Source organism: Canis lupus, chromosome 11 (genome assembly GCF_048164855.1).
Source record: "Canis lupus baileyi chromosome 11, mCanLup2.hap1, whole genome shotgun sequence".
NCBI classification, from domain to species: Eukaryota; Metazoa; Chordata; class Mammalia; order Carnivora; family Canidae; genus Canis; species Canis lupus.
In genome coordinates, this window is record NC_132848.1 from 22483984 (window position 1) to 22509667 (window position 25684).

Below are 25684 nucleotides of genomic sequence, written 5' to 3' on the forward strand. Positions count from 1 at the left end.
CGACGCAGACGCTGCCCGGCCGGAAACGTGCGTTCGCGCACGGCCCTCCCCTCCTCCCGGGCTTCCGCTCCCGAGGCCCCGCCCACGCGTCCTGCGCGCGCACCCCTGCTCGGGCTCGCTGCTGCGGCTGCGCGCGCCCGCGGCCGGGGGCGGGGCCGGCATCCGCTTCCGGGGCTCCCGGCAGACGCGCTGGCCGCGGGCGAGGGCGCGGAGGTCGTCTGGGGGTGTGGCGGGGAGCTGGGTTCTAGGAAGGGGGACCTTTAGGCGGGACAGCGAAGTGACCGCATCTAAGTTTAGGAAGGTTTTTCATGGCTGCCCTGTGCAGAGGACGAGCTGGGAGCCTGGTGTGCAGCCCTTGGGGGACGGGTGCATTTGCAGGTAGACTGTGCAGCCGTTGTCCTCGTCCTGCGGAATATTCCCGGGGGGAAGTGGCCTTCCAGGTCAGCTCCAGCGGGTCAGGTGCCTTGGGCCGTCATCCACCTGCAGATGCATCTGAATGAGCGCGCATTTGGGGGAGGGGGAGACAGCAGAACCCGGACCTATTCACTGGGGAGGAGAGGGGATTGTAGGAGGCCCAGATGGAAAACCTGGACGGAGCGGGGCCGGTTCGAGGCCGGGGACGGGACGGCGGGGGGGCTGGCGGAATGAAGGGGTGGTCAGAGCCCAGCGCTAAGGCACCGCTCAGATCCGGAGGGCCCCAGCGCCCAAGGGACTGAGATCTGGGTGCACACCAGGGGCTTTGGTCCGCACAAGCAAAATCAGGCATCCTTGAAATCAGCAGCTCTCAACTTTCTTCTTTTCAGAGCCAGTGTCACATTTTTTACAGGGTGGCCCGCAGGATGCACCAACCTACACATAGAAAGCATTAAAAGAAGCCTTCTGTGATCAGTTTTTATCTTTGCCATGTGCCATGGACTCTATTATAATTTCCCATTTGGTTCTTTTTTTGGGGTTCTATTTCATTTTTAAGAACTGCTAGTGCAGTCCACTAAATTGATTTCATGTAGAGTCTGAACCATGGCTTGAAAGTGTGAAGGAGGAGATGCCACAGCAAATGCGAATACATGGGAATCAGGCCAGTAACACACACACACACACACACACACAAAGCTTCAGGTTAAAATTGTGCTAGTTTCTTAACAGTTTCTTAGACTGACAGTGGATCAGATGTTTAAACATGGATAATTATTAAGGCAAGCTGTTTTCCTGAGGACAGGGATACTTTAAGGGTCTGGAGAGAAATGAGGAAGGCCCCAAGTCTCCGTTTCTAGAAGAGAAGCAGGACCTGCCTGCTGAGAGTCATGGCCATTGGTGCAAGAGCAGACACAGGGTGAGCTCCCTGACAGAAGGGAGGGTCACAGGGCCCCATCAGGAAACAGAAGAATGACTGCTTTTTCTGAAGAATAAGAATTATCCAACAAAACCTCCAATGAGAGTATCTATTTCATCTCACACTTCCAAGAAGAGAGGAGTAGATGCAGTATCTGGCCGCCTGGCCTTTGGCAAATTTTGGGGTGAACGTGTGGTTGAGTCTGTGGCAGTGGCCAAGCTAAGGCCATTGGACATTCTGGTTCAGTCTAGAGGACTGAGTGTGGGATGGTTTAAGCAATGGGAAGACCAATGATGTCCCAAGTGCCATCTGCCAACAAGGATGTGAGGTATGTAGATTTCAGAGATATGCACCAGGAAATTAATGAAACACTGGAGGGTGGCCCTCTAGTGGCAGCCAAGGCATCTCACACTACTGTGCAGAGAGCACCTGTCTCCAGGGCCACACACTGCACTCTTCAGTGGTGAGTGGTGCACTTGGGGCCCAGAAGCCGAAAGAGGAAGAGAGCTTGGGGAACATTTTGCCAGAATAAGCAGCTTCAGCAAGTCAGGAGGACGAAGCCAGAAAGGAAAAAGGATGATGCACATAGGGTGGGAAATGCTGCCTTATCCAACACGTGCTCTTGGGGTGGGGGGGCGGGGGGAGTATCTCCCACTTGTTTGAGAATTAAAATCTTACTACTTCTGTCCTGCCTGGGCACAGCAAGGAGCAGCTTGAATTGCAAGAAGAGTTTGACCGCTCCAGGGGCAGCCTGAGGGAGGGGTTAGGCCTTGGAGGAGGAGAGCCAGGGAGCAGGCCCAGCTCATCCCCAGTTTGGATGAGATGTGGCCAGCGCCCCACTGGATGGTCATATATTAGCTAAGGTTTGATGTCCCTCCCTCACCAAACTGTCAAGCCCCCAGAAGGCAGGGGGGGTGCGGGAGCTTTACTCCCCACTGCATCCCTGGGAGAATGCAGCCTGCCTACCGTCATTTCCGTCAACATGTGGGCTGCCTGGTGGGCTCAGTAAGAAGAGCGAGTGATTCTTGGTCTCGGGGTCGTGAGTTCCAGCAGCCCCCTGCCCCGGGTGTGGAGAGGACTTAAAAAAGAATAAAATGTGAGTAACGTGAATGAATCAATTCAATTTCAGGTTTTGGGGTTTCTGCTGTGAACTGAGAGACCACACCAGACATCAGAGGACCTTTGCATTAATCCTGGATTCTAGAATTCTCACCGCCCACAGGAATAGAGATGAGGGAGGAGGTGTGGGCTGCTGTGATTCCAGTAGGTTCTCTGCTCCCCCTGGCCAGGGAGTGTACCTAGAGCAAGGTGCCCTGCTTCCAGAGTCTTACTGGAGTTTACGCATTCCCACTTCCGAGCATTCCTACCTTTAAATGTGAAGCCTTTATCTGCAGGTGCAGCGATGCTATCCATGACACATGCTTGCTTTTTCTAGATAGCACAGGACTCGCTATTAACCAGAGAAAGCTCAAAGCACAGCCCCAGCACTCTTCCTTCAGCCCTGTGTGGACCGGGGCTTCCTGGGCTCGGGCAGGAAACTCCAGGTGGGAGCCCCAAAAGCAGGTCCCATGATTACTGTCTGCTGTGAGGCCGCTGGACTAAGACAAATTTTCTCAAAAACTGAGGTATCAATACACATCAGTGGCTTCCAGGCCAGCTAGTTTTTATATTACATTAGAACGGCTTCAGGCAGGGATTGTGCTTTCCAGTGGCCCTTAGCTCCCTCTACCAGAGGGGCCCCTGCTCTGGGCATTCCTCAGACACAGCCATCACCCCACCCGGCCCCAGGTCTCACACCTCTCCCTCTGCCTGGCCCCCGCCTCTCTGGAGCAGCCTCTCCTCTGGGTGTGGCCTTGAATGTGCGCTGGAAGTGCAGGTTACTAGGCCTGCTGCAGACCTGGGTGGTGGGGCCTGGGGTCTGCATTTAAGACAATTTTTCTTTAAAAAAAAAAAAAAAAGACAATTTTTCTTCATACTTAATTTTGAAAATCACTTATGGAAACAGTTTGGATAACCTAAATCCGATAATAATAAAAATAGTTAACGCATGTTTAAAAATCAAGATAACCTTAAAAACCAAGCTGTGCTTCAATACGTTTTCATTTATTTTACAATTTAATTTAAAATCTAGAATATTTAACTTTTCATACAAACTTAATTTTAAAAATAGTCAATTGCTTTTTACATACAAAAGATTCAAAACAAAATTCTTCATCTGGAGTGATTACAACTCCATGCTCCTGCTGGGTCCTCAGGGCAGAGAAGGGGTAGTTGCCAGGCAGCAGTGGTCTCAGGAGCCCAAAACCCCAGTCCTACCGCACACCCCCCCCCCCCCCCCAGGCACAGTACCACTACTGAGGTCTGATATTTCCCCCCAGTACAATTTCTCCTAAAATTTATTTCTAAGGGTTGAAAACCACCTTAGGACTGGCCATTCTCTTAACAAAGAGTAAAATGTAAAGGACTATTCTACTCAGAACTTGAGAAGTGGAGAATCCACGTTTTCCTTGTCAGCCTCGGGACTCAGCTGGATCAGAGGAGAAGCCAAGTCTATCAGCTGCAAAAGAGAAGAGACAGGAGGTGAGTGGCATGGCCATGTTGCCCCTGCCGGCTGCCCGTAAGCTCCCCGAGGACCCGGCTGCCCACGAGCCCTCTCTGACGTGGCTCAGGCCCGCTGACATTGCAACCGTCACGTCTAAGAATTTGTAAAGAGGAAATGCCACACAGAAGACCTGAGTTCTTGCAACATGTGTGCTCCCGTCACACAGTAGGCACCAAGGGACCCTAGGGTGGAGGCAATGCAACCCCCGGCCTCAGAGAGCTCTGGGCTTCCCGGGCAGGATTCCTTAGCAGGACTGGGTGTTGCTCAAACGTCACGCCACCAAGGGAGTGTGCCATGAGCCATATCACTTTAGAAGCCCCACTGGCCACTCTCAAGGGTCCCCGGGAGGTGCCCTGGGATGAGGACCAAACCCAGAACTGAGACCACCCGAGGCCGAGGTCAACACAGAACCTCCTGCTGCTTCTCACCTGTGCCACCTCATGGGGAGGCTTGGACACCGTGTTTTTGTTCATGTCTGGAGTGTTTATCAGCAGGTCGATCAGAGGTCTACTCTCAGATCCTGGAGCTGCATTTGCTTCTGGAGTATTGCCAAAGTCAATGAGAGGGTGGTCGACGAGAGCTGTGCTTTCAGCTTTCGGAGTGATGGCAAGTTGATCCAGGTTGATGTCCACGAGAAGAGTCTGGACGAGAACATAAGTTTAAAGGCACTTGTAGCATCTTTCTGTCAACCACGTTGAGGAAACCTAGGAAACCCAAGGAAGGGTGGGCCTCTCGGGGGGAAGGGCTGGCTGTGGTGTGCCCGTGCTGACAGAGTTGTCTCCACTCTGGCCACCCCCCACAGAACTCCCACCCACGTCCACCTCCCTCTGGCCAACAGCCCACCCTGGAGCTCCTAGAGACCCTCCCACTGTGCCTTCCTACTTCCTGTCCTCTGAGCCCTGGCCTTCTGATCAAACAGGGGTTGGGGTGTGGCTTCTGTCCCCATTAGAGGTGGGAGGGCCTCACTCCATCTCTGGCATGGCTAGCAGCAGAGGCCCTGGGGCAACGGGCCATGGCACCGAGTGAGCACACGGCTCTGGGGGCAGATTCCGTTCACCAGGACCGCACAAGTACCTCACTAGCAGGCCTATCTCCAGGTGGCGGGGCCACATCCAGCACTACTTCTGAGCTGATACTTTTTGAAAAAGTAAAGTCACTCTTTTCTGGAGAAAAGTTAAGTGCCTGTGGCACAGCCAACAGAGGGGAGGAAGGCTTGTCAGGTGATGAGTCCTCATGCTCAGAGGCAGCCTCACTCTGGCGTTCCCTCGTTAGTGCAGCTCTGCCGGAGACAAAGACGAAAACCTCATGAGGGGACTTCTCGAAGTGTTAGCTCTAGGATTCCCATTCTAGAGGTGGCATGTCATCCGGAGGGACGCAGGCTGGCTTTCCTCCCAGCTCCACCCGTGACAGCGCTGAGCGTGAGCAAGTCCCCTTTGGACCTCAAGCTTCCTCGTGAATTAAAATAAATGGACTGAATGGTCTCTAAGGTCCTTTAGGCTTTAAAAGTTTAGCAGCCTGCTGACAACATGGGCCCCTTTCCTGGGGGTCTGGTAAGAGGACAAATACATACTTCACACTCAGGCAGTAAGAAGAGATGCTCTGAAGAAAATCAAGCAGGGAAATGGAATAGAGTGACTGGGTGGGGAGGTGAGGCTTTCTGGAAAGGCCCCTGAGGTTGGCCCTCGAACATGGACTGCAATTGTGGAGGGGTGGCGCGCTCCAGGCGGAGAGGATGGCCAGGACAGCCCCGTCCACCGTGTGGTGAGGGGATAGCGTGGCCGGAGCAGAGGGACGCGGGAGGGGCGGGTGAGGTGGGAGAGGCAGGTGGAACAGCTGCTCAGAGCCTGTTTCTCAGGAAGCCTGAGTGTGGTCAGCCCTGGCCAAGACCCTAGCAGCCAGACTATGGGTCTCTCCCTGGTACTGGGTCGCAAAGACTGAACCAGACCCCTGAGCTCTGGATCTGAGTGGATCTACAGACCCTCTCCCCAAAGGCTCCTCCCCACGAGAGGCCGTGGCCCAACACAGGGCCATCAGGGCAGGTGCTCCCCTGCTTGCCCAGGCCAGCAGCCACCCGGGGTAGGATGCTCAGTGAGGACTGTGATGGCAGAGCAAGCAGGTGCCCTCTTTGCTTCGGAGAGCCACCGACGGCTCCTGTGGCTGTCGTTGAGCAGACGTGATGAACCTCGGCCTGGCTGGTTCTGGGCTCGCTCACCAGACGAGGCAAAATTCTGGCGCAAGAACTACCCGGGGTGTTGGGAATCGGAGACAAAGTTATTGCAGGGTTTAACAAACTCTTACCTCACAGAAGATTTTTTCTGGGGCTCAGAAGAAAGCTGCCAAGCAGACATACATGGAGGCAAAGCCAGAGCTCTGGGCATGGTTTTGGGGGTCACCGGCGGAAGGCCAGAGAGCCGACGCCTGGCAGGTGTGGGCAGGGCTGACATGTACTTCGTACTCACAGGGGTCCTCGTACCGCCTGCAAGGCTTTGTGAGGCCACCATTGATGAGCGTCTAGCAGGAGTGCTATGCACAACTACCCTGGAAAAACAAAATTGGAGTCTTCAGCAGACATGACCGGAAAAAAAAAAAAACATTCAGCCAATATGCTAATATGGTAAAAAGTCCTGATTTCAACGTAGAAGAGTCAAGCCCGCAAGGCCTGTTGGAGGTCTGCTCTGGGAAGAAAGGGCTGCCGCCAGCCCCCAGGGAGGCCCCGGTGTGGGCTTCTGGCTCCTCGATGAGTGGCCTCTCCATCCTTCTCGCAGGTTCTGATCAAATGTGATGGGCCCTTCCAGGTGGTGCCGGACAGACGCATGGAACGAGAGGTTCCAAGGACATCTGAAAGTCACCTTCTAATGGCGTCGGTATTTCTATAAGGAAATGCAGACCCCCCAGTGGGGCCTGCCTGGGCTCGCAAGCACGTTCACACACCCCAGGGGTAGCACACATGAGTAAATCAGGGTACCTGCTGCTTATTTCTCACACATCCCTCCTTCCACCCTTGGTGATACATGTGGCTTCAACAGCAAGTGAATCCCGCCCATCTGTGTGGAGCCAGCTGCTTATTTTAAAATAAAGGAGTCGAGGACATCCTACCAACATGCAGCCCACAGGAGGGCTGTGGATCACTCAAGACAATCTTTATGTGCTTCAAAAGAGTCTGAAAACAAACTTTAATATTAACTGAAGAACAAAATCACTCCAAGGGCAGGAGGGTGGGGTGCTCTAAGTCAAGCAGCCGTTCTCTGCAAGGTTCTGGAACCACTGCTGAACTCCAGCGAGAACAGATAAAAACACAAACAAATATAATCTTCAAGGTAACCCTGGGAGGTAGGAACCTCTGTCCCGTTATACAGGTGAGAGGACTGAGGCCCAGGGGTAAAGTAAGGCAGGCAGTGGCCATCTGGCTGTGGGTGTGGGAGACTCTCCGCATGGCTAATGCTGTAAGGGGAACATCCGATCCCACCCATGAGGTTCCTCCCAAGTTTACACTCAAGTAAATGAAAGCCCAGGGCCACGGACAGATTCACAGAGTGCAGGCTGGTCTGTGGCAGAGCCAGCATTAGGGCCCCCATGCTGGTGTCTTACCTCCCAGCCCATCCCAGCCCCATGCAAAGCAGCACTCCCATCCCAGCTGCACCCTAGCCCCAGATATGCTACTGCCCAGCCTGAGCATGTTCACTTTTGTCCCCACTCCCAGCTGACATGCAGAACGAAGGAGTGCTGGGACAGGGCCCCTCTGACCCCAGCAGGTGGCAGTAACGGTGGTCACTGGCCCACGCCTCGCGTGCATGCATGCGCGTGTCCTGACTGTAGTACCTGCTGTGGTGAGTGTGCACCACCCCTCCCACACCCTGCACAGGTTAGGAAAGCAGGTCAGGGACGTCCAGACACTTGCACTAGGTCACAGACCAGGGATGGTGGAGCAGGGATTCAAAACCCAGTCTAGAGGGATTTTGCCCGTGGCACAAACGAGAGTCCCCTTTTAAGAGTTGTGAGGGTGGGTGTTGCCACCACCCCAGGTCGGGCCTGAGGATCGGCATGTCACGACACAGGCGACAAGTCTGTGACTATCACAAGGCGAATGTAAAGGGACACTGGCCCTCGGGAGCTCAGGCCACAACCCAACAGACCGGGGCTCAGGCCACATGTGGTCAGGCTGTGGGTCACCACATGTGCTTGAGAAGCCTCTGGGTGATGAGCAGGTCCCTCCTTAAGAGTAAAACCGAGGGTGGTCGGGGCTCCTCACCTTCCCGCCGACGTGCAGGACTGCGGCCTCTGTGCCCGATGGGACTTGGGCGTTGTGCCATCTGGGGGCTCACCTGAGACAGGAGAGGATGTGCGTGTGGTCAGTCACACGTGCAGCAAGTGACAAAGCCGCCAGCCAGGCAGCTCCCCTCACACACTGAGGGCCTGACGGCAGGGCCCTGTTCACACTGTGCCCGTGTCCCCTCCACAAGGACAGCTGGTGTCATCACCAGCACTCGCAACCACACAGGGAACACACTGCCACACAGTCGCAGGGCTGTGCGCTCTGAACAGTGTGCGGGCTCGCCAGCCTCGCCAGCACTGACTATGGGAACAGTGTGACCCAGGGAGACAGCCCTGTCCCAGACACTGTGAAGGAAGGAGAATCCATTTCAGAAGAGCTGGAGGTGCGTGAAGGGGCCGGAACTGGCAGCAGAGGGTAGCTGCTGAGCAGTGGTGGGACTGGTAGGACTGGTACATATCCCGTGGCCTCTGCAGCTCAACAAGACCTGCACACAACGCAGCTGGAGGAAAGGTGGCCAGAGGCACGCCATGGCTTTGGGCACCTGGCAAGAAAGGAAGCAAACACGGCGGAACAGAGCGTGAGCCACGGGCTGCCCTCGAAGCAGCCATTCCAGCAAACACACTGAGCTCCCTGCCGTGGATCCTAAATATGGGCTCCAGCCGTGGCTTCTCCCTCGGCGTCCACACTCACACATTCAACTGCCTGCTCAACATGGCACACGGAGCCCTGCGGCACCCCACACTCAACGGGTCCAAACTGGGCCCGGGGGCTGTGCCGGGGCTGCTCTTCCTCCAGCCCTCGCCTGATGGTCGGGTGCCCCGCAGAGGCCCCTCCACGCTGCCGCACGCTCTTCCATCTCCCAGGTCTGTCACCCCTCCCCAGACCATGATCTCTCTCCCCATCACAGCAGGGCTTCCGCCTGGCTCCCCCAGCTTCCATTCATGCTTGAGGGGAGGGATCTGCGAGGCCGGCAGCCCTGCCCCATAGAATCCCTCCGCACCACTCCTGTCCCGAGGCTCTAGGGGAGCTGGCCTGTGGCTGCCCGTCAGCCCTCACCTCTTCTTCCCCTTCCCCTCGTTCACTAACTTGGCTGAGGTTGCTAGTGTTTGTTCGACATCCACTCTCCTCTCCTTAGTAAGAAACTAGCGAGGCGGGAAGACAGCACGTCTTAGCATCCCTGGCAGGTTAGCAGTCACACGACCAAGGCCTGAGCGATGGGACATAGGTGAAAGTGGCCGATACAACTTCCAGTAAGTACTGTTGCTCCTCCTCACCTAGCCCATCCCTGCTGCTGACTGGTGAGAAGGCTGGCGCTGCAGCAGCCAGACAAGAGCGTGAGGAAGAGGAACTAATCACGGCAGAACAAGACAGAGGAAGCCCGGGCTCTCTAAAGGAGGCTTCAGGGCCATAAAGGCTGCCTGTGCCAGATGTCGCTGCTGGAACACTTCGGAACAGTCAGGCTGCCTGGGAAGCACATCTTCTTGAGGGCAGCTACAACCACCTTTTCCCTTGAGTCTGCTCTGTACAGCCTTCTACATTTTACACACTTTTTAGATTAACGTACCAGACAGCATGCCGGCACAGGCAGGGAAAGGCCAAGCCAGCCGGACTGGCTGGGGAGTGGAGTGGAATGGAGGCTGCTGGAATTTGAGGGGCAGAGCTAGATAGGTGGGAGCTATAGAGGCAGAGCTCCAGACATGGGAAGGGAGCCCCAGTCCCTGGCTGTGCAGGAAACAGCAGTGAGCGCGCAGTGAGACTCTGAAAGGCCAAGATGAAGATGGCCACCGGGGACAACTGCCACTGCTCGCACACGGCTGGGCAACCCCCATGTCCCACTGGCCAGAATGGAGACCTAGGAAGCACAAGGCATGCTCAGCAGGGACCCGGGCAGGCCACGTGTTGGAAGGGGGGCCGCCCTGTCCCGAGGGTAAAGGCTACAGACACCTGCCCCATCAAAGCTTCAAAAGAATCCTCAAAAGGATCAAGTTGACCCTCAACTTAAATGCCTTCCAGGGCGAAATTCAGCTCCTTCAAGCAGGACAACAAAGCCCAGATATTCAAAAATTCTGAACTTACACCATCTGACAGAGGATCAAATAAACAAGTGAAACAGGAAAATGTGACCATCACCTGGGAAAAAGTCACTAGAAATGGACCCCAATATGACAGGGAAGACGGCGTTAGAAGAAACAGAGGTTGAAACAACCAACATAAATATGTTCAAGAATTTAAACAAACACTGTTAGGACAAAGATGGGGAAACTACAATGTCAGAAACAAAAAATTAACCAGATGGTCTTCACTGCAGATTAGACACACCACCGAGAAAGTCTGGACCTGAAACGTCCTTTTCTTGAAACAGAAGAAAAGGTGGGGAAACCAGGCCTTCATGACGTACAAAACCACGAGAGGCAATACTTGTAATTAGACTCCCAGGAAATGAGGGGAGGCAAGAAAAAAAAAATCTGAAGAAAGAATAGCCAAGTTTTTTTTTTCCAGAATTAATACGAGTATTAACCCTCAGATCAAAGCAGCTCACAAACCCATAAGAAGGATAAACCCAAAGAAAGCCACTTCGAAATTCATAATAATCAAAATGCTGAAAAGAGTAAGAAACAGGAATTCCTGAGAGCAGTGCAGGATCGGTGACAGGACCTTGAGATAAGAATGCCACCGAGTTCTTGCCTGAAATGGTACAAGCTAGAAGATGCTAGAACCACACGTTTAAAGTGCTCTAAGGAAAAAGAAAGCCAAAACACCAGCATCACCAAAACAAACACTTCTGGAAAACCTTACATAGAATCTCTTCAATATTTTAAAAACACGAGAAATGAATGACCCACTCCTTACCAGTAGAAAACCTCGGTATCTTAAATTGACTTGTCGGCGTGGGCATGGCCCACGTCCTGCACTGAAGGTAGGAGTCACGCCTTCTTGTACTCCTGGCTGTGTTCCCCTGAGAAGGCTGAGACCAGCTGGAGCTGGAGCAGGAGCTAGGCCCCGGGCCTCTCTGTTCCGGCGTCCCGGCTCTGCTGACAGCCGCTGGGCTGGGTGCCTTGGCTGGCTCCGCCGTTCCCCCAGCCGCCGTGGCCCACTTGCTCTGCCTGCAGGATGCACCCGCAGGGCCTGTCTGCAGAGGCTGCCGAGGCGTGGCGAGTCCCGCTCTGCCTGACTGGCTGGGGTTGGATGGCAGCGGGGGACTACCCGCAGGAACACTTGCAGGTTCACTTGACCTAGCTGGAAGAGGAGACACAAAATCTGGTTATCGCTCAAGTTTATGTTGTTATTAAATTATGAAGTTACTTAACACCTAAGGAGTTTTCAAGTGAAGATTATTTTGACCATGATGATTTCCATATGAGAAAAACAGGACCCGTGAGCAACATTCTGTATGCCCATCAGGTAACGTCCTCAAACACAGGACAGGCTAAGTTGCGCACAGCTTAGCTGAGTGTGCTCTAAGGTACTGACTCTAGACACAATTACCAAGATGTATGTATGTAACTACACGTGATTTCAATCTCTCCCGTCTTCCCTGATTTTGTCAACAGCAGACATTCTACCCTGAGTGGCCAGAAGTGGACAGTGTCGTCACATGCCCCACCCCCTGGTCAGGGTGCAGGGGAGGACCGGAAGAGAAGGGGCAGTCATTCCTGGCCGGTTCCTTCAAATGCTAGGCGGTTGGGCCATAGCAATCATGGGCACTATTTAAAACAGAAAGAAGATAGACGTGGGTGAAAAGTACTCAGGTGCCGCTATGCCCCACACAGACGTCAGTCCCGGGAGGACTCCTGCAGAAAAACTCGAAGAGAAAGGCTGACGCCATAGCATTCCGGCTTCAGTGCTCCTCCCCAACGCTGTCCTGTCTGACCTAGCCATCCCCGACTACGCACACACACCATAAGGCCCACTCAACGCCCGTCTCAGCCCTTATCGGAGGTAGGAACGCAGCAATCCCCAAATCGTGCCCATGTCCTGCACCACTGCAGCCACCGACTTCACCGCCCCTCATATCACAGAACTTCCTTTCCCCACTCAGGGCCCGTGTGTCAGAGAGGCCAGGACAGGCCTTGGAGGACTCCTAGAGCCCGTGACAGCACTGCAGAGGGAGGCACCGTCCTGCGGTCTGTCCGCTGATGGAAACTTCAGTTCTCTTCACCACCACTGGGCAGTCGGGGCTGCACATATCATCAGTCTAATTCCAGACTTAACACTTTTCACAGTTTGCGAACAAACTCCACACACATGTCCACAGCAAACAGCACAGGCCTGAGCAGGGAGTCCTGAGGGGCTGGAAGGGCTCTTCCCTGGAGGGAAGACTGGAGGGCTCCCCCTCTACCACTAGATGGCGCCCTCGGCCCGCTAAGACGACCACATAGTCCGAATTGAATCCGGTTTGGGTGTGGGGATTAAATAAACGCCAAGTTTAAAAGGGTCACGTGCCCTAAATTATTTGGAACAGTCCTATTTTTAAAACCTGTGTCTGATTACATGTCCACAGGCTGGTCTCAGCGTCCTTGTGCGTCCCAGGCACCCGGAGCCTAACACCAGCTCTGGCACTGCAAGCCGCCCTCAACTAAGCCCCTGCTAAGAGCGCCTCTCCTCAGAGGACTGGGAGCATGGTGAGGGCAGGGACCCTGACACAGTGGCCCCCCTCCCCCCTCCACACCACAGCAAACCCTCCAGAACCTTCTGCAGAGTCTAAGTGAGAGTGGGCACACAGTTGTGGTCCAGGGCACAGGTGGGTCCGAGGGCGGAGAGCCCCACCGGCCTTACCTCTGCCGGCTGCCGGAGAAGCACACACGTTGGAAATCACAGCTGAAACGGACCCTGAGGAAGAGGACTTTCTCGAAAGACTGCCAGCACAACCAGGTCGTTTCAACAGGGTTTTCTTCAGGCCCAACTGAAACAAAATGTTTAAAAAAAAAAAAAAAAGAGTCACCAAAGAGTTCATTATCCACCTGTTACTTTTTTATGCAAAAATAGTGTTTTAAAATAATTTTTAATAATTTAATAATTGTCATCTTGAATTCAAAGGAAAAGTCCAAGCCGTCCTGCTCAAGTGCAGTCTTCAAAGCCCTGCATAGAAACACCTGGGAACTTGCGGAAATGCAGGCTTCTGGGCTCTATCTTCCCACCCCCCCACCCCCGCCTCCCTAAAGGAGTCCACAGCTGTAGGGCACAGTTTCTAGCGATTTTAACAAGTACATCAGCGGTTCTTACAGCTCAGTTTAACCACAACACCAGAAAATAAACAGCAAAGCCGAGGGCGATCATCTGTGAGCTGTGTGTCCGAGCCCTGACATCCCATCTCGTCTGTGAGGGAAGCGGGGAGCAGCACAGACACACAGACGCGCAGAGAGGCTGACCTTCCTCAGCCCATGGAGCCCTGGCGCGCACCAGGCCGCATTCTCTGCCTTTCATCAAGCCGCCTCTCACGGATGCCACTTCAACCTTTCTAAAACTTGATTTTCATCAAAGACACATTACGTGTATACATCGCTGCTCCTTCATTCCCTTTGTTCACAGGCCATGCCCACCCGCAGCCCTGGTGAGACCCACCTTGTTTGGAACGGGGAGCGATCGCTTGCCTTGGACCAAGTGGCTTCCACCAGCTGGCATGCCGGCAAGCTCTTGGGCAGCACTGGATTTGTCCGGGGGCACATCCCTGTGGGATTCCTTTTCATTTAGGATTTTCATACCCGAAGGACTAGCTGGTATCCTTTTCATAGCCTGAAAATTTTAATATGAAATGTGAAAACTGCCCTCTTTAGTAAAGTACAGACACACCAAAGCTTCGATTTAGAGCAACTGCAGGCACCGTCTTCCCCATGCTATACACATTCCTCGACTCAGCAACCAGATTGAAGCAAATATAGCAGTTCACTTCCGCCACCAAATTACCATGGACAAAAATGACGGCACTTGCTTTCTCATTAAAAACAGTAAAATAATATCGAGCCAGATCATTAACAGGAGAGAGATCCTCTAAAGCTATTCCTCAATCAGGATTATTTAAGGATGATAATGAGGAAACTGGTTCTAGTAACAAAAATTTTTAAATGCTGTATGGAGAGGAATCACTCATTAAAAGGTCGTTCCTGGGATCCCTGGGTGGCGCAGCGGTTTGGCGCCTGCCTTTGGCCCGGGGCGTGATCCTGGAGACCCGGGATCGAATCCCACATCGGGCTCCCGGTGCATGGAGCCTGCTTCTCCCTCTGCCTGTGTCTCTGCCTCTCTGTCTCTCTCTGTGTGACTATCATGAATAAATAAATAAAATCTTAAAAAATAAATAAATAAATAAATAAATAAATAAATAGGTCATTCCTTCTAGCAGGGATGCTGCTCAGTTATAATAAATCTTGGAAGAGTACTGAAAGGCATTTTTCTTTGGACAGCAGAGTCAAAGAATAAATTTCTAACATATATAGATACAAGGGCATTCATGAAACCAACCTATGCTTATATAAATAACCCTCTATAACGAGGACAGCTAATAAGAAGCAATAGCAGCTCATAAAGTCACAGGACTGAAACAGTTAATTTTCTTTTTTCTTTATAGCACTTTTTAAATTGAGATATACCTCATGTAACATAAAACTCACGATTTAGAAGTATACAGGTCAGTGGTTTTTAGCACGGTCACAGCATCAATCTGAGAACATTTTTGTTGTCCCTGAAGGAAACTGCTAGCCCTTAGCAGTCGCTCTGCACCCCTCAACCTCCCCACCTAGCTGGCCACTAACCCACTCCCCTCTCTACAGTTTCCCTATCATGGTCCCTTCCTGTAAATGGAAGCACACAATATGTGACCTTTTGTGTCTGGCTGCTTTCACTAACCAGGTTTTCAAGGGTCATCCACATTATACTATGTATTAATATCGAGTTTCTTTATTGCCCGAGTCCACCTGTTGTCACACACACAAATCCCTGCCTGGGTCCACACAGTACAATAAGATCCACGTCACTTGCATTCTAGAGACATCGCTTTTAGAAATGTACATCCAAATGGTCTCCAGCAAAAGGAGTTTGTATGATTAAAGGAATGGCTCCAAAAAAAAAAAAAAAAAAAAAGGAATGGCTCCAGCTACTTAGGGGAAGTGATGGCCAGCGTGCCTCCTGTCCAGGTTTCAGTGTGGCAGACAAGCTTTAAGCTCAGATCAGTTCTGGGTTCTGAGAGCGGGGAGTCAGTTTGGGAGATGTGCTTGTAGAGGGAAAAGAAGCTCCCAGGCCCTTGCTGGGTGGTTTGCACTGACCCAGACCTTCCTCAGTAACTGGTTCAGACAATGGAGGCCTGGGGCCCCGGTTAGCATCAGAACTGAGAAACAGCACACGGAGGCTCCAACCTGTCTGCCTCTCCTCAGAATAGGAGCTTCCTCCCCTAAGCAGAGATGTATCAGCAAAGCTTGGAAGTAGCTGCCCTCTGGCACCTTCCCCTACCCTAGTGCCCTGCCCCGTGAACCTCCAGGAACCCCAGTGCCTCAGAGTTGGCTAGCCGTACCCCCAAAGGCCCGCCTGTCCACTGCTACTTCCAAGGACAGCTCATCTGTTTAATTCCTGGGAGGAAAGTGATCTAAACAAATTCACAGTTACTCAAGATGACTAGGTGGCTATTCCAGGAGGGGAATTTTTGGAAGTTGCTTGTCAATGCAAATGAAGTCCCTAATGAGTAGAAAATCCAGTGTTGTAACAAGCAAACGGAAAAATTTCAAATGGCATTTAGGAGGAGGTGTTCTTAAGGCATCACAACAGGAAGGCAGCCCTTGCCCCCGCATATCCACCCCAAGCCCAGCTCTCATGCTGTTCCTGCTCTGAAAGGACTTGCCATTCCTACGCTTCTGAGCCCTCAGCACAACTACATTTGCAATAACAGCTTCTCCCCGTAACAGTTTCCATCAGAACCATAAACGGAGAGGGCTAAAATGCCAGGGAGCACCGAGCTCTCCAGACAGACGTGTTGGTATGTGGATGTGTCTACCTGCTCTGGGGCCACATGAATGTTTTTCCCTCTAAAAGACAAAGCTCGGGGTGGCACCAATTTGCTGATGACCCTTTTCTGAGTCCCCGCCTGGTGTGGAGGGTGAGCAGTTCTTGGTTTCACAGGCAGAGAAGGGCAGGGTGACCGTGGGGGTCCCTGTGTCCGGGCGAGGCTAGTCTGGACAGGAGCGCTTGGCAGGGCCATGCCTGAGGGGATCTGGTTTCCCGAAAGTGGCAGTCCCCCCAAGGGGCTGTCTGACAGGTAATATGTCTCCCTCTTAAGCGACTTGGGGCTTTTCTTCATTTCATTTTCTTTCTCAAACAGGTCTATTTTTAATTTTGATTCCTGTATAAATCTTTCCACACCCTGGCTCCAAAGGTCTTCAGCTGTGACCTCTTGGGCTGCTTTGTTTTTGCTTTTGCTTTCTATCTGTAAGGCCAATAAGTGAGCTTCTTTATACACTTCCACAAATTTCTCCCCAGTGAGAGGACTCCAGGTGAAGTGACTTTCGGAAGCTGGCAAAAGAGGTTCTTTGGGAATCTGATGATTTAATTCCAAGCTGGCAGCAACGCATCTTTCTTTATGCCCAACGGGTCCAAAGAAGACTTCCTCATCTTCATTTGCACTATTTTAAATAAAAGGATTATTACTGACATTGGCATTTAAATGAAAGACTTTATTGAATGTGGTTAAACCCAAGGCAAAGGAAGAAAACAGCTCTGTTTACCTTGAAGAAGACAATGAAAGATCAAAGTCAAATTTTTCATCAGCCAAGAGAAGAATGTCTGTGGGGAAAGAGTTCAGCATTATTTGAGGGTTGGGGCTAACAAAGAGAAAACATTACCAGTCTCTACAGCTATAAAAACAATGACAAAACCTCATCCCCTTATCATTATTTATTAATTTATTTTAAAGATTTTATTTATTTATTCATGATAGAGAGAGAGAGAGAGAGGCAGAGACACAGGCAGAGGGAGAAGCAGGCTCCATACCGGGAGCCCAATGTGGGACTTGATCCAGGGACTCCAGGATCGTGCCCTGGGCCAAAGGCAGGTGCTAAACCGCTGAGCCAGCCAGGAATCCCCTATTTATTTATTTTAAAGATTTTATTTATTTTTTAGACAGTGAGCACAGCAGAGGGAGAGGGAGAGAGAGAAAGGGAGAAGCAGACTCTCCACTGAGCAGAGAGCCTGACGTGGGGCTTGATTTGAGGCCCCGGGATCACGACCCGGGCTGAAAGCAGACACTTAACTGACTGAGCCCCCCAGGTGTCCCCTTATCATTATTTTATTTTATGATTTTATTTATTCATAAAAGACACAGAGAGAGAGGCAGAGACACAGGCAGAGGGAGAAGCAGGCTCCCCGCTAGGAGCCCGATGTGGGACTTGTTCCCAGGATTCTGGGACCACACCCTGAGCCAAAGGCAGGTACTAAACCACTGAGCCACCCAGGCATCCCCCTTATCACTATCTTAATAGTCACATCATCATAGAGGGCTCTAGATTATCTAAATTTTTTTGTTTTCTTTTTAAAATAGCATCAGTAATTCTGTTTGCTAAGCTGACCCATAAATCCAAGTCCTTATCTTAAAAATATTATCTAAAATGCAATCACCAAGTCATTCAACTAGTTTTTCAAGGCTAGATAAGTCATCTTCAGGTACAGACCATTTTCAAAAGACCACCTGCTTCACGTCCGTCCGACTTAACTTCCTGGCTTACAGACTACGTAACACCTGTTTTTGTTTCAAAAACAAATCCAGAATTATTCAAATGCACAGTTGGGACTCCATAGGAATTTGCTGACGAGCAACTCCTCTTAGAGCCCACCTTGAAACCCCAGATGGAACTGCATTTTGTACCCCTTATCCACACTTCCACTACAGTCCCTTTACCAGCCCCGCCTGGAGGCCTGACTCCCTCTAACAAACCTCAGCCCCCCACCCCACCCCACCCCACCCCACCACCCATTAGTGGATTTCTTTCATGGGGCAACTGCTCCCTCCCCTAGCTCCAACACCCCATCCACACCCATTTTTCTCTAGGGCCTCCCCATCACCTAGACCTGACCTCTGTCATGGTGCTGTCTTGCTGTTCCTTAAATGTCCCTTTACCCTTCTGAAGCTCCAACTAGATTGTAAGGTCCTCCAAGCCAGAAAATGTCTAATGCTCTCACAAATTCCCTTAATGTCCAGCTAGGGGCCTGGATACTTGACAAATAATTATCGATAAATGCTGAACAGTTATTCCATACCGTAAAGCTTATACAGCACTTTAACAAATCATGTCTTATTTGATCCTAATAAACAATACAGCATACTTATTAAAATTATGAAAATTTAAAATATACTAATATCCTAATTAGATTCTAAATAGTCACTTCAATTATTCTTAATTACCCAATAAAGAAAAAAATAGAAAGCACAAATGCACAAATGAAATAAAGAGAAATAACCAGAGAGAGAGAGAGGGAATTAAGAGATTCATAATCTAGTCTGCTCAACTCCATGCACATAAACCCAAGAACTTGGCTGAAATGCATAATTTTCTAGAAAACACTATTTTTGTATTTAAATTACTTAAGTTGATTTATTTATAAAACTGACTCCAGAAGAGAGAAAAAAACTTAATAGTTCAATTACCACAAAAAACTGCACAAATTTATTCAAGAGCTATTGTCCTCAAAAAAAGCACAAGTTCCAGATAGTTTCACAGGATAATTCTGACAAATCTTTCAAGAATGTATCATTCCGAAACTATTTAGACTGCTCCACAGGATACAAAAAGAAACCTTTCCACTTACTTCTACAAAGCAAGCATAACCATACCTAAAACCTCTAGAATTAGCTCAATAAAGAAAGCTACAGACCAGGTTCATAACATAAATCCTAAATAGGATTATTAGCTAACAGAATCACCAACACATTAAACGAAAAATATATCATGACTAGGTCAAGTTTGTTTCAGGACTTCAGGACTGTAGGATGACTTACTCTGACATAATCTAATAACGTAATTGTTATATTGCTAGATCTAAAAGGAAAACCCTACATCATTTCCATCTATGCTAATAAGACATGAAAAAATGCAACATACCTTGTGGATCTTAAAAGCCCTTCATAAAAAGTAATAGATACATAACAGGTACATTTGGTCATACAAGGAAGTATCTATCTCCAGCCAAAAGCCTAAATTAGGTTTAATGGGATATGATCAGAAGCAGTCCTTCTAAAGTCAGGAGCAAATGTACCTCATCAGTCAGGACAGGCTAACTTACGCTGAAGTAACAACAAGCCCTGAACCTCAAGTAGTGTATTTCTCACTCTTAATCTACATCTGCTGAGGCTTGGGCCCTGCTCCACATCCTCCTCACTGCACAACACAGGCTGATGAAGCCTGGTCTTTGTGCTAAAGAAACTCCATACTAGTTCCTACAGACTCAGAAGTGACACATATCATCACAGCATTCCCATTTCACTGGCCACCTTTCAAGTCCCTTGAGCCAAATCCAAATTCAAGTGGGTGGGCAAGTACAATTCCAACATTTACCCAGGAGGAAAAAAAAAAAAGTAGAAAGAAGGAGAAAAAAAGTGGAAATACTGATAAACAGCACCCAAAACCACTATCTCTGTGTAAATTAACTTGCAAACCAGCATGAGGCTTACTGGAAATCTAAAGAGGAAATTCCATGAAAGCCGGGCACATGGCCATGATGTCTGCTGTCACGACAGCCGGGATGCTGTTCTGAGTACACCAACCAATAAGAGACAAGGGGAAAAATCTGGAGGTAAGAGTATCACAGTGCACAGATGCTCTGACTACAGATGCAAGAAAACCAAATGAATACTATTACAAGCAGTGAAAGGATAAAAGCAGATGCCTGAGAACAAAGCCTAACAAAAGATTAGGTAGGACAAAAATACCTATAAATAAACCTAACAACACGCTCCTGAGGCTCGCGTTCTGGTTGTTAGGAAACCACCAAGGAGTTTGAGAGCATGGAGGCCGCGCGCCCTCCCTCGACGGCAGGGAGGTTCGTGGTGGTCGGCGGAGGCATCGCGGGTGTCACCTGTGCTGAGCAGGGAGAAATACAACATGGTGGTTTTGAAGAATCAGAGTGTGATTTAAGAAGATTCTTTCAAGACGCTTAAAGTGAGAGAGAGGTTGTAGCCAGAGGAAAATGATGAAAAAAAATGGCAACCTTTTTTTTTTTTTAAGTAAGTTGGCTGACTGGAAAACTCTGTGGAGGTTCCTCAAAGAGTTAAAAATAGATCTGACCTACGACCCAGCAATTGCACTGCTGGGGATTTACCCCAAAGATACAAATGCAGTGAAATGCCAGGACACCTGCACCCCGATGTTTATAGCAGCAATGGCCACGATAGCCAAACTGTGGAGGAGCCTCGGTGTCCCATCGAAAGATGAATGGATAAAGAAGATGTGGTCTCTGTATACAATGGAATATTACTCAGCCATTAGAAACGACAAATACCCACCATTTGCTTCGACCTGGATGGAACTGGAGGGTATTATGCTGAGTGAAGTAAGTGAATCGGAGAAGGACAAACAGTGTATGTTCTCATTCATTTGGGGAATATAAATTATAGTGAAAGGGAATATAAGGGAAGGGAGAAGAAATGTGTGGGAAATATCAGAAAGGGAGACAGAACATAAAGACTCCTAACTCTGGGAAACGAACTAGGGGTGGTGGAAGAGGAGGAGGGCGGGGGGTGGGGGTGAATGGGTGACGGGCACTGAGGGGGCACTTGACGGGATGAGCACTGGGTGTTATTCTGTATGTTGGTAAATTGAACACCAATAAAAAATTAATTTATTAAAAAAAATAAAAAATAAAAAAAAATAAACCTAACAAGATATACGCAAGATGGATATAAAGAAAACTTAGTATATCATAAAAGTAGCACATCAATTAAAGGGGGAAACAGTGTATTCAATAAATGATATTTTCCCTCAGGGGAAAAATATATAAAGGGAACAAGAAGGGGTGCCTGGGTGGCTCAGTGGGTTGAGTGACTAACTCTAGATTTCAGCTCAGGTCAGGATCTCAGGGTTGTGAACTTGAGTAGGCACTGCACTCAATGTGGCATCAGCTTGAGATTCTCTTTCCTTCTCCCTCTGCCTCTCCCCCGACTTATGCGCACACACTAGCTCACTCAAAAGAAATAAATCTTTAAAATAAAATTAAAAAAAAAAGAACAAGAAAAAACCATGAGGAAATTATTTTATAATCTAGGGAAAAGAAGTCTAACTATGACGCCAAACTGGACGCCATAAAAAACTGATGGTACGATATGTAAAAAACAATTTTAAATCTCTGCATGGCAAAAATCACCTCAAGCAAAGTTAAAAAAACAATAAGCAGGGAAAAATATTTGCAGCTCACATCTCAAAGGGCTCATTTATGAACAGTGCCTACAAACTGCTAAGAAAACAACAAATGATGTAATGGGAGAACTAACAAAGGATATAAACAGATAAAATAACTGATAAAACAAAAATAACCCCAGGATTCCACTTTTCACCTATCAGATTGTCACAAAGAGGTGGTAAAACGTGGGCAAGGTTGTGGGGAAAGGGACGACTCATACACTGCTGGGGAAGGCATCACTTAGTCTAGCTGTCCTGAGAGTCCCCAGGCAACACCTACAAAATAGAGAAGTACACATGTCCTCTGGCCCAGCAAGGAGACTTGCGTGAGTACATCCCACAGACAGTCATGGTGCTGTTGGGTGCAGCAGCATTTGAAAAAGCAAGACACTGGACACAAACTAATGTACACCCACAGCAGATGGGAGAAATTATAGTCCCCTCACCAAGATGGACCACTACAGAGGTACAAGAGAACAGGAACAGTGCATGCGTTGATATACAAGGATCAAGATAAATCGGTGCCAAAACCAAGATGGAGCACAGGGTTCCATCTGCTATGAAAAAAGGGGCAATTGGCTGACAATGTACACGTATTGGCCTGGAAGATCAAACAGACCAAAGGCACTGATGGCCTTTGGGGGGGCAGCTAGGTGGCTGAGGGAGAGGCTGCAGGAAGTGGAAACAGGTAGGGGCCAGATCCTGGAGGGTTTGCAAGCCATGACAAGGAGCTTCTATTTTATCAAAGTGCAAGAGGAAGCTATGGAAGGTTTTAAGCATAAGAGTTATGATCTAACTTGTGTTTTTAAAAAGTTACCCTAGCTGCTGTGTAGAGTATCAGCAAAGAAGAAGGTGTGTCTATTGAAATCACAAATGCAGAAGTAGGTGGAAGTGAGTTAATGCACAAGTAGGTGGAGGTGAGTTAATGTGGCTGAAGCACAAGGCAGTGGCATCTGGTGGGTGGAGTTGTCAAGAGGCAGATGGATCCAAATATATTCTGAAGGTGGAAATAGCCGTAAAGAATGGCTGAAGGGGGATCCCTGGGTGGCGCAGTGGTTTAGCGCCTGCCTTTGGCCCAGGGCGCGATCCTGGAGACCCGGGATCGAATCCCACGTCGGGCTCCCGGTGCATGGAGCCTGCTTCTCCCTCTGCCTATGTCTCTGCCTCTCTCTCTCTCTCTCTCTGTGTGACTATCATAAAAAAAAAAAAAAAAAAAAGAATGGCTGAAGGAACATGGCCACTTCACAACTTAGCTGAGTACACGGAGGGGCCATTTACTTCCATGAGAGGGCAAAGAGCAGGCTAAGAATGGGGTGGGAGGGGGAGCACATTGAGCATGAAGGGGAAGATGCCAAAGAGGCTGGTGGATATACGAATCCAGAGCTCTGAGCAAAGGCTGTGCTCAAGACAAAACGTGGGCACCACTACAAAACAGATGGAGTTTAAAGCTGCGGGAATATCTAAAGGCCCTGGGGTGGGGGTGGGGGTGTACCAAGAGACCCCAGACCAAGTCCTGGGGAGGATTAGCTTCAGAAGACAACAGAGGAAGAGGAGCCTGCAAAGGGATGGATAAACCAGCCAGAGAGGTGGAAGGACTTGCATCTGTATGCCAATGATGAGCAGGAGCAAAAGGACCGGCACAAAATAAGGCTACGACGGGGAGGGGGTGACATTAGGGGTGAAGTCCTCCAGAGCAGCAGCAGGGATTCTGCATGCACACTGAAGGGACTGGTACTTGAAAGGGAGGAAACAACAGGAAGGAGAAAGGATGCAGCAGCATTTACCTTTCTAGATACAATGAACAAGTGATCAAACTGGCAAAGCTTGGGGGGGGGGCGGCTTCAGTGTTAGGGATACCCAGTCCCCCCGCCTTTCCGAGGTGGTGAGGAGCAAAGGATACGAGGATGTCAAAAGGCTTTAGGGGAGTAAGAGTATATGGCCTTACACTCATTTTCCTGAGGCTGCATTCTCACGCTGACGCTCAAGCCAGACAGGAGAGTCACGGGGATCCTGCACAAACTCTTAGCGAGCAGAAACCAGCAAACGAACACAAAGAGAAAACATCACATCCGACCCCTCCGGTATCTGGGTGCTCTCGGCACTGGCTGAACACAGCAAGACGGGGTGGGAAGAGTCTAGAACTGGGTGGGAGGGAGGAGGGGGGGGAGGCAGAAAACTGGAAACTAAGGACACTAGATGGATGCAAACCCCTTGAAGACGTGGACGGTGAGCTCGGCCCACACCTTCACCGAACCATCTCCCTGGACCACGGCGCTGCGGCCGCACGCACGTACCGTCCTCCTTGGGAACATCCATCTCTGCTTCTCCTGGCTGCCGGAAGGGCCCTCCGAGGTGTCCTCCTTCCACGGGGAGGGCTGTCAGGGAGCCACTGCGGGGAGGACCGGGCCAGTAGGTGAGCAGGTGTCGGGGCCCAGCCCCCCACCACCCCACCCCCAGGTCCGCCGCGCCCGGGTCAAGGCCGGGCGGGGGCACAGGGCGCAGGCGGCTGCGGCCAGGTCACGGAGGGCAGTGGCGGTCGGAGGCCTCGGGAGCTGCAGGCCGGGACCCTCCGCGTCCACCCCCCAGCCCCCCCGGGGCCTCGCGCCCCCAGGCCAGGCGCTCCGGGGGCCCGATCAGCCCTGAACCCCGCGGACAGGCACAACGGAATCCCCCGCGCTCGGGGCAGCCCCGACCGGATGCGCGAGGGAACCCCGCGACCGTCCGCCCGACCTACCGGCGACCCCCAGCCGAGCGACGGCGACACCGGGCGACCCCTCCCCAGCCCCGGGATTTAAATGTGGCGCGGCGGCGCGGCGCCGGCCTCCGATAGGCCGGTTTGAAGGCGCTCCGCGACGTCACCGCGCCCGGTGCATCCTGGGGGCTGCGGGCGGAGCCGCGGGGAGGAGGGGCGCGGCGCGCGTGCGCACTGGCTCCGCGCGCGCGGCTGGGCTGCGCATGCGCAGGGTCAGGCTGGCTCCCGCTGGGTTCCGCGGGCGTCGCCCGAGTGTGTCCCGCAGGCTCGGCGTCACGCGCGGAGGGACACGGTTCCGATGCCACCTCTTTATCTGTGAAGCTACAGACTTCATTTCCTAGCTAGGGCATCGATGGGAAGGCCGAGCGACGTCCGTGCACCTGTCTGCTTTGTAAAGCAGCGCGCGCCGCTTGCTGATGCGGGCGGAAGGCGGGGGCCCTGCCCCGGGGAGCGCACGGGGTGACCCGCTGTGTGCCCCTGCAGCAGGGGAAGCCAAGCTGAGTGGTGGCCTGAGCATGGCCAGAGGTGGCACAGAAGCCTGCCCTGGGCTTCAGGGCTGCTGGGGAGCTGGGTGCGTCCTGCGGGCAATTGGGGTGCGTTGGAGGGGTGCGTGGGGTCCTGTGGGGGGGGGGGTCTGCACGGGACAATGCACACGTTGGAGCAAGATCCCTGATCTGAGCGGCACAGAGGACTGACTGGCGAGAGGGTCAATCAGCGGCAGCTTGAGATTGACCTCACTTGAGCCTTAGACTGGGAGCCAGGTATAATACCCACCCCATGGCCTGGGGTGGGGGGGATGAGGGGCGCCGTTCAGGACACAGTGTCCCTAAGCCCTTGCTCTAGGCATCCGGGACTGGTGGTTGTAGGGGGAGGTAGGAAGGAGGAGCCTGGGATGCCCCCATACGGTCTGCTCTGGGAAGGTCTGAACTCCAGAGGGAGAGCACCATTTTCAGAGGATAATGAGCTCTTTATTTGGGGGCAGGTTGGGTGGAGAGTTGTCCAGGGGGCAGTCATCCTGGGCCCAGGACCTATGCCAAGAAGCCTTCCAGGCTGGCGGGCATCTGGACTCCCGTGTCTCTGGTTTCACAGCATCCACACCAGTCACCCCATGTTGTTCTGGCCCTTCTCCACTTTTTATTTTTTTAAAGATTTTATTTATTTATTCGTGAGAGACACAGAGAGAGAGAGGCAGAGACACAGGCAGAGGGAGAGGCAGGCTCCATGCAGGGAGCCCGATGTAGGACTCGATCCCCAGGACTCCAGGATCACGCCCTGAGCTGAAGGCAGACGCTCAACCACTGAGCCACCAGGTGCCCCTCTCCACTTCTGATCCGGCTCCCCATGAGACTGAACCCCCAAA

At 51.2% G+C, this 25684-nt stretch overlaps 1 protein-coding gene and 1 long non-coding RNA gene across 2 annotated transcripts; one reads left to right on the top strand and one right to left on the bottom strand.

Annotated features, from left to right (window-relative positions):
• Window positions 1–179: 179 nt before the first annotated feature.
• Window positions 180–6553, top strand: LOC140642648 (uncharacterized). The gene is made up of 2 exons (XR_012039068.1): window positions 180–1658; window positions 2460–6553. It is a non-coding gene; the product is annotated as an uncharacterized lncRNA (long non-coding RNA).
• On the bottom strand, window positions 3413–24438 carry GTSE1 (G2 and S-phase expressed 1). Its single transcript, XM_072843513.1, has 12 exons — window positions 24307–24438; window positions 23867–23961; window positions 16911–16968; window positions 16184–16808; window positions 13768–13938; window positions 12982–13108; window positions 11056–11442; window positions 8182–8254; window positions 6231–6470; window positions 5007–5211; window positions 4361–4573; window positions 3413–3887 (listed from the first exon to the last, which is right to left on the bottom strand). The coding sequence occupies exons 2-12, from the start codon at window positions 23886–23888 to the stop codon at window positions 3804–3806; spliced, it is 2205 nt and encodes a 734-aa protein (XP_072699614.1). The 5' UTR covers window positions 23889–23961; window positions 24307–24438; the 3' UTR covers window positions 3413–3803.
• Between the last annotated feature and the right edge of the window lie 1246 nt (window positions 24439–25684).

Excerpts from the sequence above, each read along its gene's own strand:
- GTSE1 (XM_072843513.1), bottom strand. The coding sequence starts at position 23,888 with ATGGATGTTCCCAAGGAGGACG. Across the intron at positions 16,809-16,910 it reads CTTTCATTGTCTTCTTCAAG|TGCAAATGAAGATGAGGAAG; the intron begins GTAAACAGAGCT and ends TATTTAAAATAG. Across the intron at positions 5,212-6,230 it reads CAGAAAAAATCTTCTGTGAG|AGCTGCACTAACGAGGGAAC; the intron begins GTAAGAGTTTGT and ends TGTCTCCGGCAG.